The sequence below is a fragment of the Myxocyprinus asiaticus genome, chromosome 7 (genome assembly GCF_019703515.2).
Source record: "Myxocyprinus asiaticus isolate MX2 ecotype Aquarium Trade chromosome 7, UBuf_Myxa_2, whole genome shotgun sequence".
In the NCBI taxonomy this organism is placed as follows: Eukaryota; Metazoa; Chordata; class Actinopteri; order Cypriniformes; family Catostomidae; genus Myxocyprinus; species Myxocyprinus asiaticus.
In genome coordinates, this window is record NC_059350.1 from 20,025,008 (window position 1) to 20,037,088 (window position 12,081).

Below are 12,081 nucleotides of genomic sequence, written 5' to 3' on the forward strand. Positions count from 1 at the left end.
ACCCCTGAATCTTACTTTAGATGTGTGATTCATATTTTCAAGCTAGCAGGACTGATTACCTTAAGCAAACATTTTGATATGTATAAATATACATTATTAATATTAGTCTGTATACATGTAAAAAAAAAAAAAAAAAAATTACAAGCCGTGCATTCACATTGCCGTGAAATATAAATATCAGCATTACATGTTTTATTAATTCCATTTTTTTTTTACATTCTTTTGACTAAAGTATGTGTTAGGTTGCAGATAACAGCTAATATTTTATTTTACATTAGTCTATGGGAATTGGGGCTAATTTCTGATCATTTGCAATGAGAGGGTCCAACTGCTTGTGGAGCTGCAGACCTTAAACTCACTGAAAGAACCAACATGTTCACATGAATGCAACAATCCACAGTCTAATAAAGCACCCTAGAAGTGCAACCATGCCATATCTGTTCAGTCAAAATAGTATTATATTAAAGGATAAGAAATGAAAACATCTAAAATATCTCTTGAGCATTCATTATAACCCAAAAGCTATAATGCAGTGATCAAATTCATATGAATATTGCCGATCCATAAAATAAATGCAACACGATGGGAATAACTTGTATAACCCAGCCATAGGTGCCAGTTATGATGCTGCAGGCTGTTACTCTAGGTCATTAGAGCAGCCCTCATAAGACAGAAGCTATTTAGTCATTGGGTCATTACTGTGAACAGTGCTAATTAATCTCGGAGCGCAGAGAAGTGTCGCGTGAGGGGCTTTGGTTTTTTATTACAGTAGAAAAGCATTTGCTGCGGTAGCCATGAAGATACCAAGCTCCTGATAGAAAGCTCCCACTCACTCCGGTTACGGACAAGGTTTAATCAATACCGTGTCCTTCATCCTGCATTCAGAGCCGACCTTGGCAGCCTTTTGTCTCCTAAATGAGGGCAAAGAGCACACATATATATAGGGATTCAGGGAGAAAAGAAATAAAGGTCCAAGCAAACCTCTTGCCCATAAAGACACAGCTCATTAGAAGCCTCATTAATCATATGTTTAGCATTTTTTTTTTTTTTTTTTTATCTTAGCCTAATGAACTGTCACAATGCCAGGATCGTTTGTTAATGTATTAGAGCCTCCTAAAGGAGGCAGAAAGGTTAGAAATGTGCAGACAACACCAGCACACAGAAATCAGGGTGCAGTTGAGGTGTACCTCTTGATAAATCTGAAGTTATTTTAAATCAAATAATAAAATTACAAAATCTGAGAGCTCCTAACAGAAGACCATATACTGTGAAATATGTACAGAAAATAGCCTTGAACAGTCTCCAGATCTGGAAAGGCCAATCAGCAATTCCTTATGACTGAATTTCACAATTAACATTTTTCTTAGACGCACCTCAGGCACAGATCTATAAAATTAATAAAAACAAAAACAAAATCTATCATTGGAAAAAATGTTTTACTGCATTACACTGTGCAGGACACAAAAACTTGAGTTACAAAACATGTAACAAACTTAGACATCATCAACTAACAAAAGATTATGAACATCAGCAGTAAACAATTCACTTATCTACTAATGAATAAAGAAACAAGTAAAATGGCTTCACATCTTCCTCTTCTGGGTACTGATGTATAACACTAGAGGACAAAGGAAAAAAAAAAAAAAAAAAAAAAATCAATCAATCGCAGTGTAGAATGTGAAGAAATGAGCAGTCAAACATTTTATTTGTATCTGGAAAAAAACTTGAGCATGCACACAGAAAGCTTGAGAAACTAAATTTCTGTTAAGAATGCACTGAGCCTGCTTAGGTAGCTCTCAGTAACAGAGAACACTAGATAAACAAAAGAAAGAATCTACAGACACTACACACCATTGTTTCCTCTAAGAAACGCATCTCCATATTTGTTCTTCAGCTGGCCATTGACATATTCCTCCGTCTGTTCCACAGCGATGTTCATGTAGCCATCTAGGCAGGCAAGAACTCCTGAGAGAAAGACACTCATTAACCCTCCTAGGCTCTGCAATAAAGGTCAACACCTTGGCTGTTCGCGGTCAGAACGGGTGTAACTTAATTTTTTTTAAAGAAATGATAACATTGCTTCTTCCCTGAAGTAATAACAATAAAATTGTGTACTTTTGTAATTGCATGCTATGTATATTTTATTTGCCAGTACATTTCTAAATTGCACCTTTAATTTGCATATACAAATAAGCAAATTTGTCAACTTGACTTAAGTAAAAATCTACACTTCTATAACTTGAAACATGAAGATAAAATAATATGAATTTGGGGCAGATTGCTTATATCTGGTGGGGAAAAAAACTACATGACTTGAAAATAATGTCATAAAAATAACCAATAGATGGCTGCAGAGACTGTGTGGCCTGATATAACTTAATTTTTGATTTTATAATTCTAGGTTTAAATTATCACAAATTATGCATTTGGATATATATTTAGACATATTTACTATTTTGTAAAATGTTAACATTTTTACACTTTTTTGTAAATGTAAATTTGGGCAATAATGTGACACTACTCTGTTTACTGTCAGACCTGACAATGGTGTTACAAAGACATAAGACTTTTTTTTATTTACCAACAATTTATTTAAAATATCAAAAAGTAAATTAGTTTGTTTCCATTACAAAATGATGCAGTGTTTTGTCTGTAAGGTGCAGTTCCCACACCTAGTCAAATACATCGCAGGGCTCCAGACTGCGAATAAAATGCGACCAAAAATAATTTATTGCGACTATAAATTTAAAATCTAGTCGCCATTGGCGACAGTCGGGTTGTGGTTCGTTCATATGCGGTTTCGTCAGACATCTTGTGAGTTACAGAATACATGTATAGAGCGTGCACCAGTGTGTCTCACGCCTCTTTTCTGCCGTTCCGTTTCTGACGAGCTCGCTGCACCACACGCAACAACAAACCCAGCACGCGAGAGCCGTGAACAAATGACTCTTTTTGAACTGGATCTTTCACGAATCACCCGAAAAGAACTGAAGGTTTGAACTCAGGAGCTCAGGTTAGCTCAAGGAGCTTTCTCAGCGAATCAGCCGTCAGTGAGCTCACAACTGGGAGTGCACACACTTCAAAATAAGAGTCCCATGTGTATTTCGGGCTTCTTTATAATTAAAAGTCCCATATCATATAAGAGATCAAGCTTTCGACACTTAGGACAATTGAGGGACTTGTTCACACCTATTACACAAGGTGTAAACATTCACTGATGCTCAAGATGACAAACTACTATATGCATTTATGTAATTATCTGTAATGTAGATTATGAAGAGCAGTATTAAATAAAACAATATTTTATCTCTTACATTTGTATAAATGATGAAAGAGACAAAAGGGAATGCAAACTTATCTTCTCAACTATATAGTTTATTAAACCTCTGATTAATGGGTTTTCAGCTGTCTTCCTTTTCTTTGTCTTTCTATCTAAATCGAGCAATTCTGTGAGTTGGCGACTAATAACAGCCATTTGGCTCCTTAATGTTTCAGTTTAGGAGCCAATGGCCCAGCATTGGAGGCAGACTCGGAGTTTGTTTTTAATTCATGAAAAAAAAATAAAAAAAAAAAATAAAAAAAATTTTAGTCTCTCCCATTCATTTCCTATGGTCAGACAATTTTGATCACAAACAGCAAAAATGTCAGGGGTTTTCTTCTTTTTTTCAACAAGTACAGGTGCATCTCAGTAAATTAGAATGTCGTGGAAAAGTTCATTTATTTCAGTAATTCAACTCAAATTGTGAAACTCGTGTATTAAATAAATTCAATGCACACAGACTGAAGTAGTTTAAGTCTTTGGTTCTTTTAATTGTGATGATTTTGGCTCACATTTAACTAAAACCCACCAATTCACTATCTCAACAAATTAGAATACATCATAAGACCAATAAAAAAAAACATTTTTAGTGAATTGTTGGCCTTCTGGAAAGTATGTTCATTTACTGTATATGTACTCAATACTTGGTAGGGGCTCCTTTTGCTTTAATTACTGCCTCAATTCGGCGTGGCATGAAGGTGATCAGTTTGTGGCACTGCTGAGGTGGTATGGAAGCCCAGGTTTCTTTGACAGTGGCCTTCAGCTCATCTGCATTTTTTGGTCTCTTGTTTCTCATTTTCCTCTTGACAATACCCCATAGATTCTCTATGGGGTTTAGGTCTGGTGAGTTTGCTGGCCAGTCAAGCACACCAACACCATGGTCATTTAACCAACTTTTGGTGCTTTTGGCAGTGTGGGCTGGTGCCAAATCCTGCTGGAAAATGAAATCAGCATCTTTAAAAAGCTGGTCAGCAGAAGGAAGCATGAAGTGCTCCAAAATTTCTTGGTAAACGGGTGCAGTGACTTTGGTTTTCAAAAAACACAATGGACCAACACCAGCAGATGACATTGCACCCCAAATCATCACAGACTGTGGAAACTTAACACTGGACTTCAAGCAACTTGGGCTATGAGCTTCTCCACCCTTCCTCCAGACTCTAGAACCTTGGTTTCCAAATGAAATACAAAACTTGCTCTCATCTGAAAAGAGGACTTTGGACCACTGGGCAACAGTCCAGTTCTTCTTCTCCTTAGCCCAGGTAAGACGCCTCTGACGTTGTCTGTGGTTCAGGAGTGGCTTGACAAGAGGAATACGACAACTGTAGCCAAATTCCTTGACACGTCTGTGAGTGGTGGCTCTTGATGCCTTGACCCCAGCCTCAGTCCATTCCTTGTGAAGTTCACCCAAATTCTTGAATCGATTTTGCTTGACAATCATAAGGCTGCGGTTCTCTCGGTTGGTTGTGCATCTTTTTCTTCCACACTTTTTCCTTCCACTCAACTTTCTGTTAACATGCTTGGATACAGCACTCTGTGAACAGCCAGCTTCTTTGGCAATGAATGTTTGTGGCTTACCCTCCTTGTGAAGGGTGTCAATGATTGTCTTCTGGACAACTGTCAGATCAGCAGTCTTCCCCATGATTGTGTAGCCTAGTGAACCAAACTGAGAGACCATTTTGAAGGCTCAGGAAACCTTTGCAGGTGTTTTGAGTTGATTAGCTGATTGGCATGTCACCATATTCTAATTTGTTGAGATAGTGAATTGGCGGGTTTTTGTTAAATGTGAGCCAAAATCATCACAATTAAAAGAACCAAAGACTTAAACTACTTCAGTCTGTGTGTATTGAATTTATTTAATACACGAGTTTCACAATTTGAGTTGAATTACTGAAATAAATGAACTTTTCCATGACATTCTAATTTATTGAGATGCACCTGTATACCACTTATACTCATCGAATCAAGTCCAATTTTTTTTGTGTAGATATTAAGTCTAGGAAAAGTCACAAACTGTTGTACCACTCAAATTGAGGAAACTATTAAAAAAAAAAAAAAAAATTGGTTAAATTTTTAAAAAAATGGCCAAACAGCGCTGGAGGGTTAAACATCACATATAAGCCATAAAGCTGAAGCGTGTAATTTCTGCACCACCAAACAGAATTGTAAAATTAAACATTGTTTTCAAAAGGGCTTTCCGAATACACCCCCCATCTTCTGTTGATCGAACAAACAGATAGTTCCAACCACAACTCAAGCCATTGGTTGAGTCAGTGTTGTTGTGTCGGGCTGGACTGTCCACTCAAAAGGAAGAGGAGTTATTATAGTACCACAGAGACAGTGTTTACAGAAAATTGCAGCTGAAATTTTATCTAAGCACAAACGCAACATTTCAAGCAGAATTCTCTGTTATTTTAGTGGATTACATGTATTAACATGAGCTTCAAATGTGTGTGCTTGTAATCTGTGTCCCTGCATGTTGATATCAGACACACTGAATAAGATCCGTGAAGTTATCATGCTCGTGTATGTATCTGCTTTTTAACATTTTCCGATCTAATGATTATTTCCTTTTAAACGGCAAACTTTAAACTCTTGTTTTAGCACAGCGGTTGATTGACAGGTGAGGTGTTTCACTGTTGTGCGGAACAAATTCAGGACTGATAGCGTTTGCACCACAAATGTGATGTGGTCACATGCATTTTTGACAACATTTGTATACTGTATGGTTTTTGTTATTCGATCACAAACATCATTCATCCTGACCCCATTTTCACCTGTATTTAGTGCTGACCACATGTGATCCGATCACCCGAAACGGATCTACTAGGTGTAAACAGGGTCTAGGATGGGAAAGGAGTAAAGATTTAACCCCTAAAAGTTTCACACTTCAGCTTTAAATGTGCCTTTGAGAATTTTAGCCATAGTTGCAGTAAATAGGATGTGCCAATCAATAAACTATAATAGTTTCATAATAAAAATAACAATACTAATCTATAAAAAGCAGAGTTTTTAAACTAGGAATATTAGTGTATGAGCAGCATATGTCTGCAGAGTGTGCCGATAAAACTAGCGGTTTAAATTAACTGAACCAGGTCTAATTGTATGACTCCAGATTTGAAAATGTCTTGTTTAATTTAAAAACCCCATGAAATTGCGTGACAGTTTTCTTTCCAGCGTTAACACATTTCCTATTGCAACAGGAAGTTGGGCCAAAACACAAAGGTTCTCTTCTTTTAAATAGCCAATAGAGCCGTTCAGCCGTGACGTCAGTTTGTGGGCGAACCCGGGAATTCACGTGAATTTTAAAGCCGGCAATTTAAAAAAATAATGTAATTCAATACGGCTTCAAAATTCACGTTTGAGGTATGGAAGTGTAATTGATAGGAAAATCCAGAGGGAACTCATGGTGAATTAGATTTCCAGGTTTTTAGACTACAAGCTGAACAGCTCCATAGCCTTTTATTTATATCTCCAACATGAACCATGATTTGCTAATTGCTATTACTACTCAGAGACAGGCAGGATGAGAGGGAGGGAACATTCTCATTCTAGAGAACATTTTTAATATATTTAGGACAAAAATACACCTGTAAGTGCAAGATGAGTAGTGAATATTTTTGGTCAGATTTCCAAGACGTGAAAGACTGTACATTTAGGATTTTTATATCTTCTAAAAAAATAAAATAAAAAATAAAAACTTTAGATAACCTACAAAATGGGGCCTGGGTAGCTCAGCGAGTAAAGATGCTGACTATCACCCCTGGAGTCACGGGTTCGAATCCAGGGCGTGCTGAGTTACTCCAGCTAGGTCTCCTAAGCAACCAAATTGGCCCGGTTGCTAGGGAGGGTAGAATCACATAGGGTAACCTCCTCGTGGTCGCTATAATGTAGTTCGCTCTCGATGGGGTGCGTGGCGAGTTGTGCGTGGATGCCGCAGGAAATAGCGTGCAGCCTCCACACACGCTACGTCTCCACAGTAACACGCTCAAGCCACGTGATAAGACGCGTGGACTGACGGTTTCACACGCGGAGGCAACTGAGATTCATCCTCCGTCACCTGGATTGAGGTGAGTCACTACGCCACCACGAGGACTTAGAAACTTAGAGCACATTGGGAATTGGGCATTCCAAATTTGGGTGAAAAAGGGGAGAAAAAAAAAAAACTACAAAATTACTTGTAATAATTCCTTACATTTATATAGTGCTTTTCTAGGCACTCAAAGCGCTTTACCTAGTATAGGGGGAATCTCCTCACCCGCCACCAGTGTGCAGCATCCACCTGGATGATGCGACGGCAGCCATAGTGCACCAGTACGCTCACCACACACCAGCTATTGGTGGAGAGGAGAGTAGAGTGAAGTAGCCAATTCAGGGATGGGAATTATTAGGAGGCCATGATTGATAAGGGCCAATGGAGGGAATGTGTCCAGGACACCAGGGTACACCCCTACTCTTTACAAGAAGTGTCCTGGGATTTTTAACGACCACAGAGAGTCAGGACCTCGGCTTAACATCTTATCAGAAGGACGGTGCCTTTTTACAGTATAGTATCACCATCACTACACTGGGGCGTTAGGACCCGCACAAACCACAGGGTGAGCACCCCCTGCTGAACTCCCTAACACCTCTTCATGCATCAACCCTAGTTTGCTAGTTTGTAGATGACCTATAAAAGCAAAAAAAATCTAATTGTGATTTTCTGGGGCCTTTAACAGGTCTTTAATGTTTTTCAAACAATATCAACATCTCACAACATTTAAGCTATAAAGCTATGGCAAAACTAATTAAAAAATGGCATCTAATTGTTCAACATTAAGGGAGCTAGAAACGGTTGGAAAGAATTAATTTTGTGACTATTTAACAAAATACGATCATGTCTACCAAACAAAGGTGTATTTATGTTTTCACCTCTATAATCCACACCAGAGTTGAGTTTCACCACCACTGGTCTTCCAATGATCTGCTTCAAGAAATCACTTGGTGTCTGCTTCCGGAGACTCATTTTCACTACAAAACAATATCAAGTTGTTATTACTCGCTGGCTGACATAGAAAATAAAGGATAAACGTATCAGCTTGACAATAAAATGCAATGCTGTTTGGAGATGCATTTGCAACTTTAGTTAATCGACAATCGAATATACTAAACGCATGTTAAAATAAACCAGTGAAGCTTATATTTTAAACGCTGAACTTTAAAGTGATACAGTTATTTGGATAGAGTGAAAACACCGCACTACATTTAGCATTAGCGGCTAATTTAGCCTGCCTGCATTACAACCCAGTGCAGCATACAATAACCTCATTGCACCTGTTAAATTGTACACACTTTAAGTCCAATTAATATAAACCTCAGCTAAGCTCAACTGCAGCACTTTTATTCAAGCAATATAAAGCAGTATCTCACCTCTATTGACGCTCAACGTTTGCTGCAAGTTTCAACTAAGTGTTGATGTGACCAATGAACTGGGTCGCTCAGTCTATGTCAGGGTGATGACATCACGCAGCCAATCAGAGTCTTCGATAGAAACACTGCGTATGGAAGCCGCCGAGGACCCTTCATCTTCTTCTCGTTTCTAAGGCTGCGTGCTAGGTAGGGCGCGTCCTTTGAAGGCTGCAGTATACAGAGTGTCCTCCTTTAAACAAGCCTCATTTAAACGAGACGGCCTTCCTAAGACAAACGGAAACGGAACGTAACATGGTTGCTATGACAGCACGCCACTCTTTAACAAGCGCGAGCGCTTTGAGTGAGAAGGGAACAAAGTCCCTCTGGAAGGCAGTGTATGAGGTACATTTTAGGAGAGTTATAATGATGTAAAGGGAAAGAACATAGATTGTTACAGGTGTACGTTTAGTCTAATACTTTATTTTAATTATATATTAATATAATTATACATATTATATACTCTGCACCCATCTGCTGAGGTACTTCAACTTGGGAATTAACATTCCTCATATTTACCGGCAAATTGGAGTAATTTTTTTAGACATTTCCGTTGAAGCAAAGAATTGTGGGTTATGAGTGCCCACGAAGGACACACCTCATGCATTCTCCGAATTCCCGTGAAAGAAGGTCGCATTCGAAAGCAGCATTCGAAGTGTCCTACTCGCTTTTCTGAAAGGAGACAGCCTCGGTGACGTATGAGGACGCATCCTTCCAAACGAGACACAATCAGCTCCCTATATCGTGAACACGAATTCGAGCACTGGGAAGGGTACTGATCCACTGGGACACTTATGACTCAAGCACCTGCAACAGGTTAACGAGCTCGCGCACTGAAGCGCAGCTGTTATTAATGAGCACCATCGTTGAATAAATGGACACGATCGATATTCAAACCTGCAATGTTATTATAACAGAAATGGCATAAGGGTGGCTCTCCTATTGGAGGCACTTTTATGTCCCTGCACCAAAAAGTCATCTAAAAACACTTAACTATGAAACAAACTGTTTAGTCATTAAAAACAATAGTAATTTTACCTTGAAAAAATTTACTGTACCAAAAAATTATGTCTTCCTATTTATTTTTTAAATACCAATACTTTGCTACTTTGGCCTTGTCCCCAACCCAGACTTTTAAACTTCTCTGTTTCGAAAAACTATTGAAAAGTGATCAAATCATGAATATTTCTCATTGTGTGTCTTCATAGTAGTTTAAAAAGTTTTGAGCTATATACATTTATTTTACATCTGTACAAGTTGTATATATTTTTGGACAAGATATCGCTGTCCCCAACATTCTCGTCATTACCATCACAGCATATTGTTTCCGGGGGGTAACACCTGTTTAAGTGATAACCATGGAAATAATAACTGACAGAGGAGTACATGCCAGCCATGAGAGAAGTCTGAAGATTTGATGTTAACAAAAGTGAGTAATTTTATAATGTATTTCTTCTGATCAAAGAGTATACTTATTCACCGTCATTACCATATATGAACCTGATGCAATATTTTACAAAAATAGATGCATATTTTGCTTTATTTTGATGTATTTAAAGTGCATCTTATGTTAGCTACAAAGTAGTGTTAGCAAAACCATGAGCTAGCCTCATTTTTCCCCCCAAAACTAAGAAATGTCATGTCATTACCAACACATTTCTAGTTGTGATGGTAATGACACCTGGTGATTGTAATGACATCCTATCAGTTTATTTTCTAATATGTAGGGATTTCTTTTGTAATATTTAGATTTCTTCTCTGATGTTTAGAGATTAATCTTTCTTATGACCATAATTATGATGAAAAAAAATAAATGAACTTAAATTTTCACTATTTCTCTTTAAGATATCATGGCCCCAATGACGGCAGCACAACGGTCTAGAAAATACAGAGACAAAGTCAAGGAAGATCCTGTGAAATATCAAGAGTACCTTGCAAGAGAAAAGGAAAGATACAGGAAAGCTTAAAACAATCTCCCAGCTTTCAAAATGGGAAAAAAGACATAAATGCCGACAATGGAAGGTTAACCAACGAAATGAAAGAGCCAGTTATAGGAGAAGACAGGAAATACAGTAGTATTTAGCAAGCAACAGCCCATCTGAGTCTCCAGTAGACCAGCGACAGGGACAGAATGATGCTCAACATTTCCAAGAATGTCCTGAATGTTCAAGTGCACATCATAAAACAGCTCACTGACGAGGACGGAAAAAGAAGGCAAACAGAACAAAAGTCTATCGTGACCTTAGTGCAATCCAAAAGAAGCTAGAAGAATCTCAGAGAAAGATGGAAAAATACAAAAAGAAGTGTACTCGGCTTTCCCAGCAGCTTTCTAATTTGGAGTCGCCAATGCTGAAAACTAAAAAACAAATGCAGCTTAAACCAAAGGCCTTAAGGAGGACATTACTCTTTCATAATACGGTCTTGTCAGAGCTTAGAAAAAAAATACCATCAGTCTGGAGTGAAAGACAAGGAAACTCTCAAAGATTCTGGCTGGGAAGGTACTGAAGAAGTACCATTTTCTCAATGAAGTGAAAAAGCAAATTGGAATCTCTTGCAAAACAATGAGCAGATTTTTCCTTCTCATGGGCTACTTTTATGTTAAGTGTTGTTTGTCTCTGTTTTAATCCATTTTTATGTACCATGTTACTAACTACTGTCATCTCCAACATGTTATGTCATTACCAAAACACTGCGTCATTACCACCATGACACTTATTTTTCTGTAAAAGTTTTGCTTAAACTGTTTGTATCCTCACCATTTTGCATGGGCTAATTACCACTCCATCAAAAAGAAACACCAGAAGGGGGTTTTCTGCACATTAATCAAAAGTGAATATTGCTAGAAAATGAAAATATTATTTTGATGGTGAAAACATGAAAAATATGTAATATGTTGTTTGTTTAAAAAAACTCAAAAGTTTTTTTTTTTTAAGTAACCAATGTTTACAATATGAATTAATTTGAAAAACTTTCTTGTTACATCCTTTTACGTGAAAAAAATTAGTTTTTAAATGTTGTGATGATAATGACCATTTGCTGTGGTGCATCAGGGAAAAAAAGCTAAAATATTATAATTCTATATGGGATACATTTAGGCCAGCGTTTGATCTTTATTTCATAACATGTAAAGATTGTTTACGCAACATTAAAAGAACAGCATTAGTAATTTAATTTCTCAAAAGTTTAGGCGGTCAATTGGAGAATCACCCATAAATAAAGAAATACAAATATATTGGAGTGCATTTTAAACCTTCTTTTAACAACTCAAATAATTAAAAGATTGTTTCACTTTCATGGTAATTATGAATGAAAGGCATTAC

At 37.5% G+C, this 12,081-nt stretch overlaps 1 protein-coding gene and 1 long non-coding RNA gene across 2 annotated transcripts; one reads left to right on the forward strand and one right to left on the reverse strand.

The window, feature by feature from the left end:
• Positions 1-1,417: 1,417 nt before the first annotated feature.
• LOC127443952 (U6 snRNA-associated Sm-like protein LSm6) lies at positions 1,418-8,827 on the reverse strand. Its single transcript, XM_051703041.1, has 4 exons — positions 8,726-8,827; positions 8,228-8,326; positions 1,852-1,965; positions 1,418-1,618 (listed from the first exon to the last, which is right to left on the reverse strand). Exons 2-4 carry the CDS (start codon positions 8,319-8,321, stop codon positions 1,584-1,586), a joined length of 243 nt encoding a protein of 80 aa, XP_051559001.1. The 5' UTR covers positions 8,322-8,326; positions 8,726-8,827; the 3' UTR covers positions 1,418-1,583.
• A 76-nt stretch (positions 8,828-8,903) lies between these two features.
• On the forward strand, positions 8,904-11,847 carry LOC127443957 (uncharacterized). Its single transcript, XR_007897726.1, has 2 exons — positions 8,904-10,190; positions 10,607-11,847. It is a non-coding gene; the product is annotated as an uncharacterized LOC127443957 (long non-coding RNA).
• The last annotated feature ends 234 nt before the right edge of the window (positions 11,848-12,081 follow it).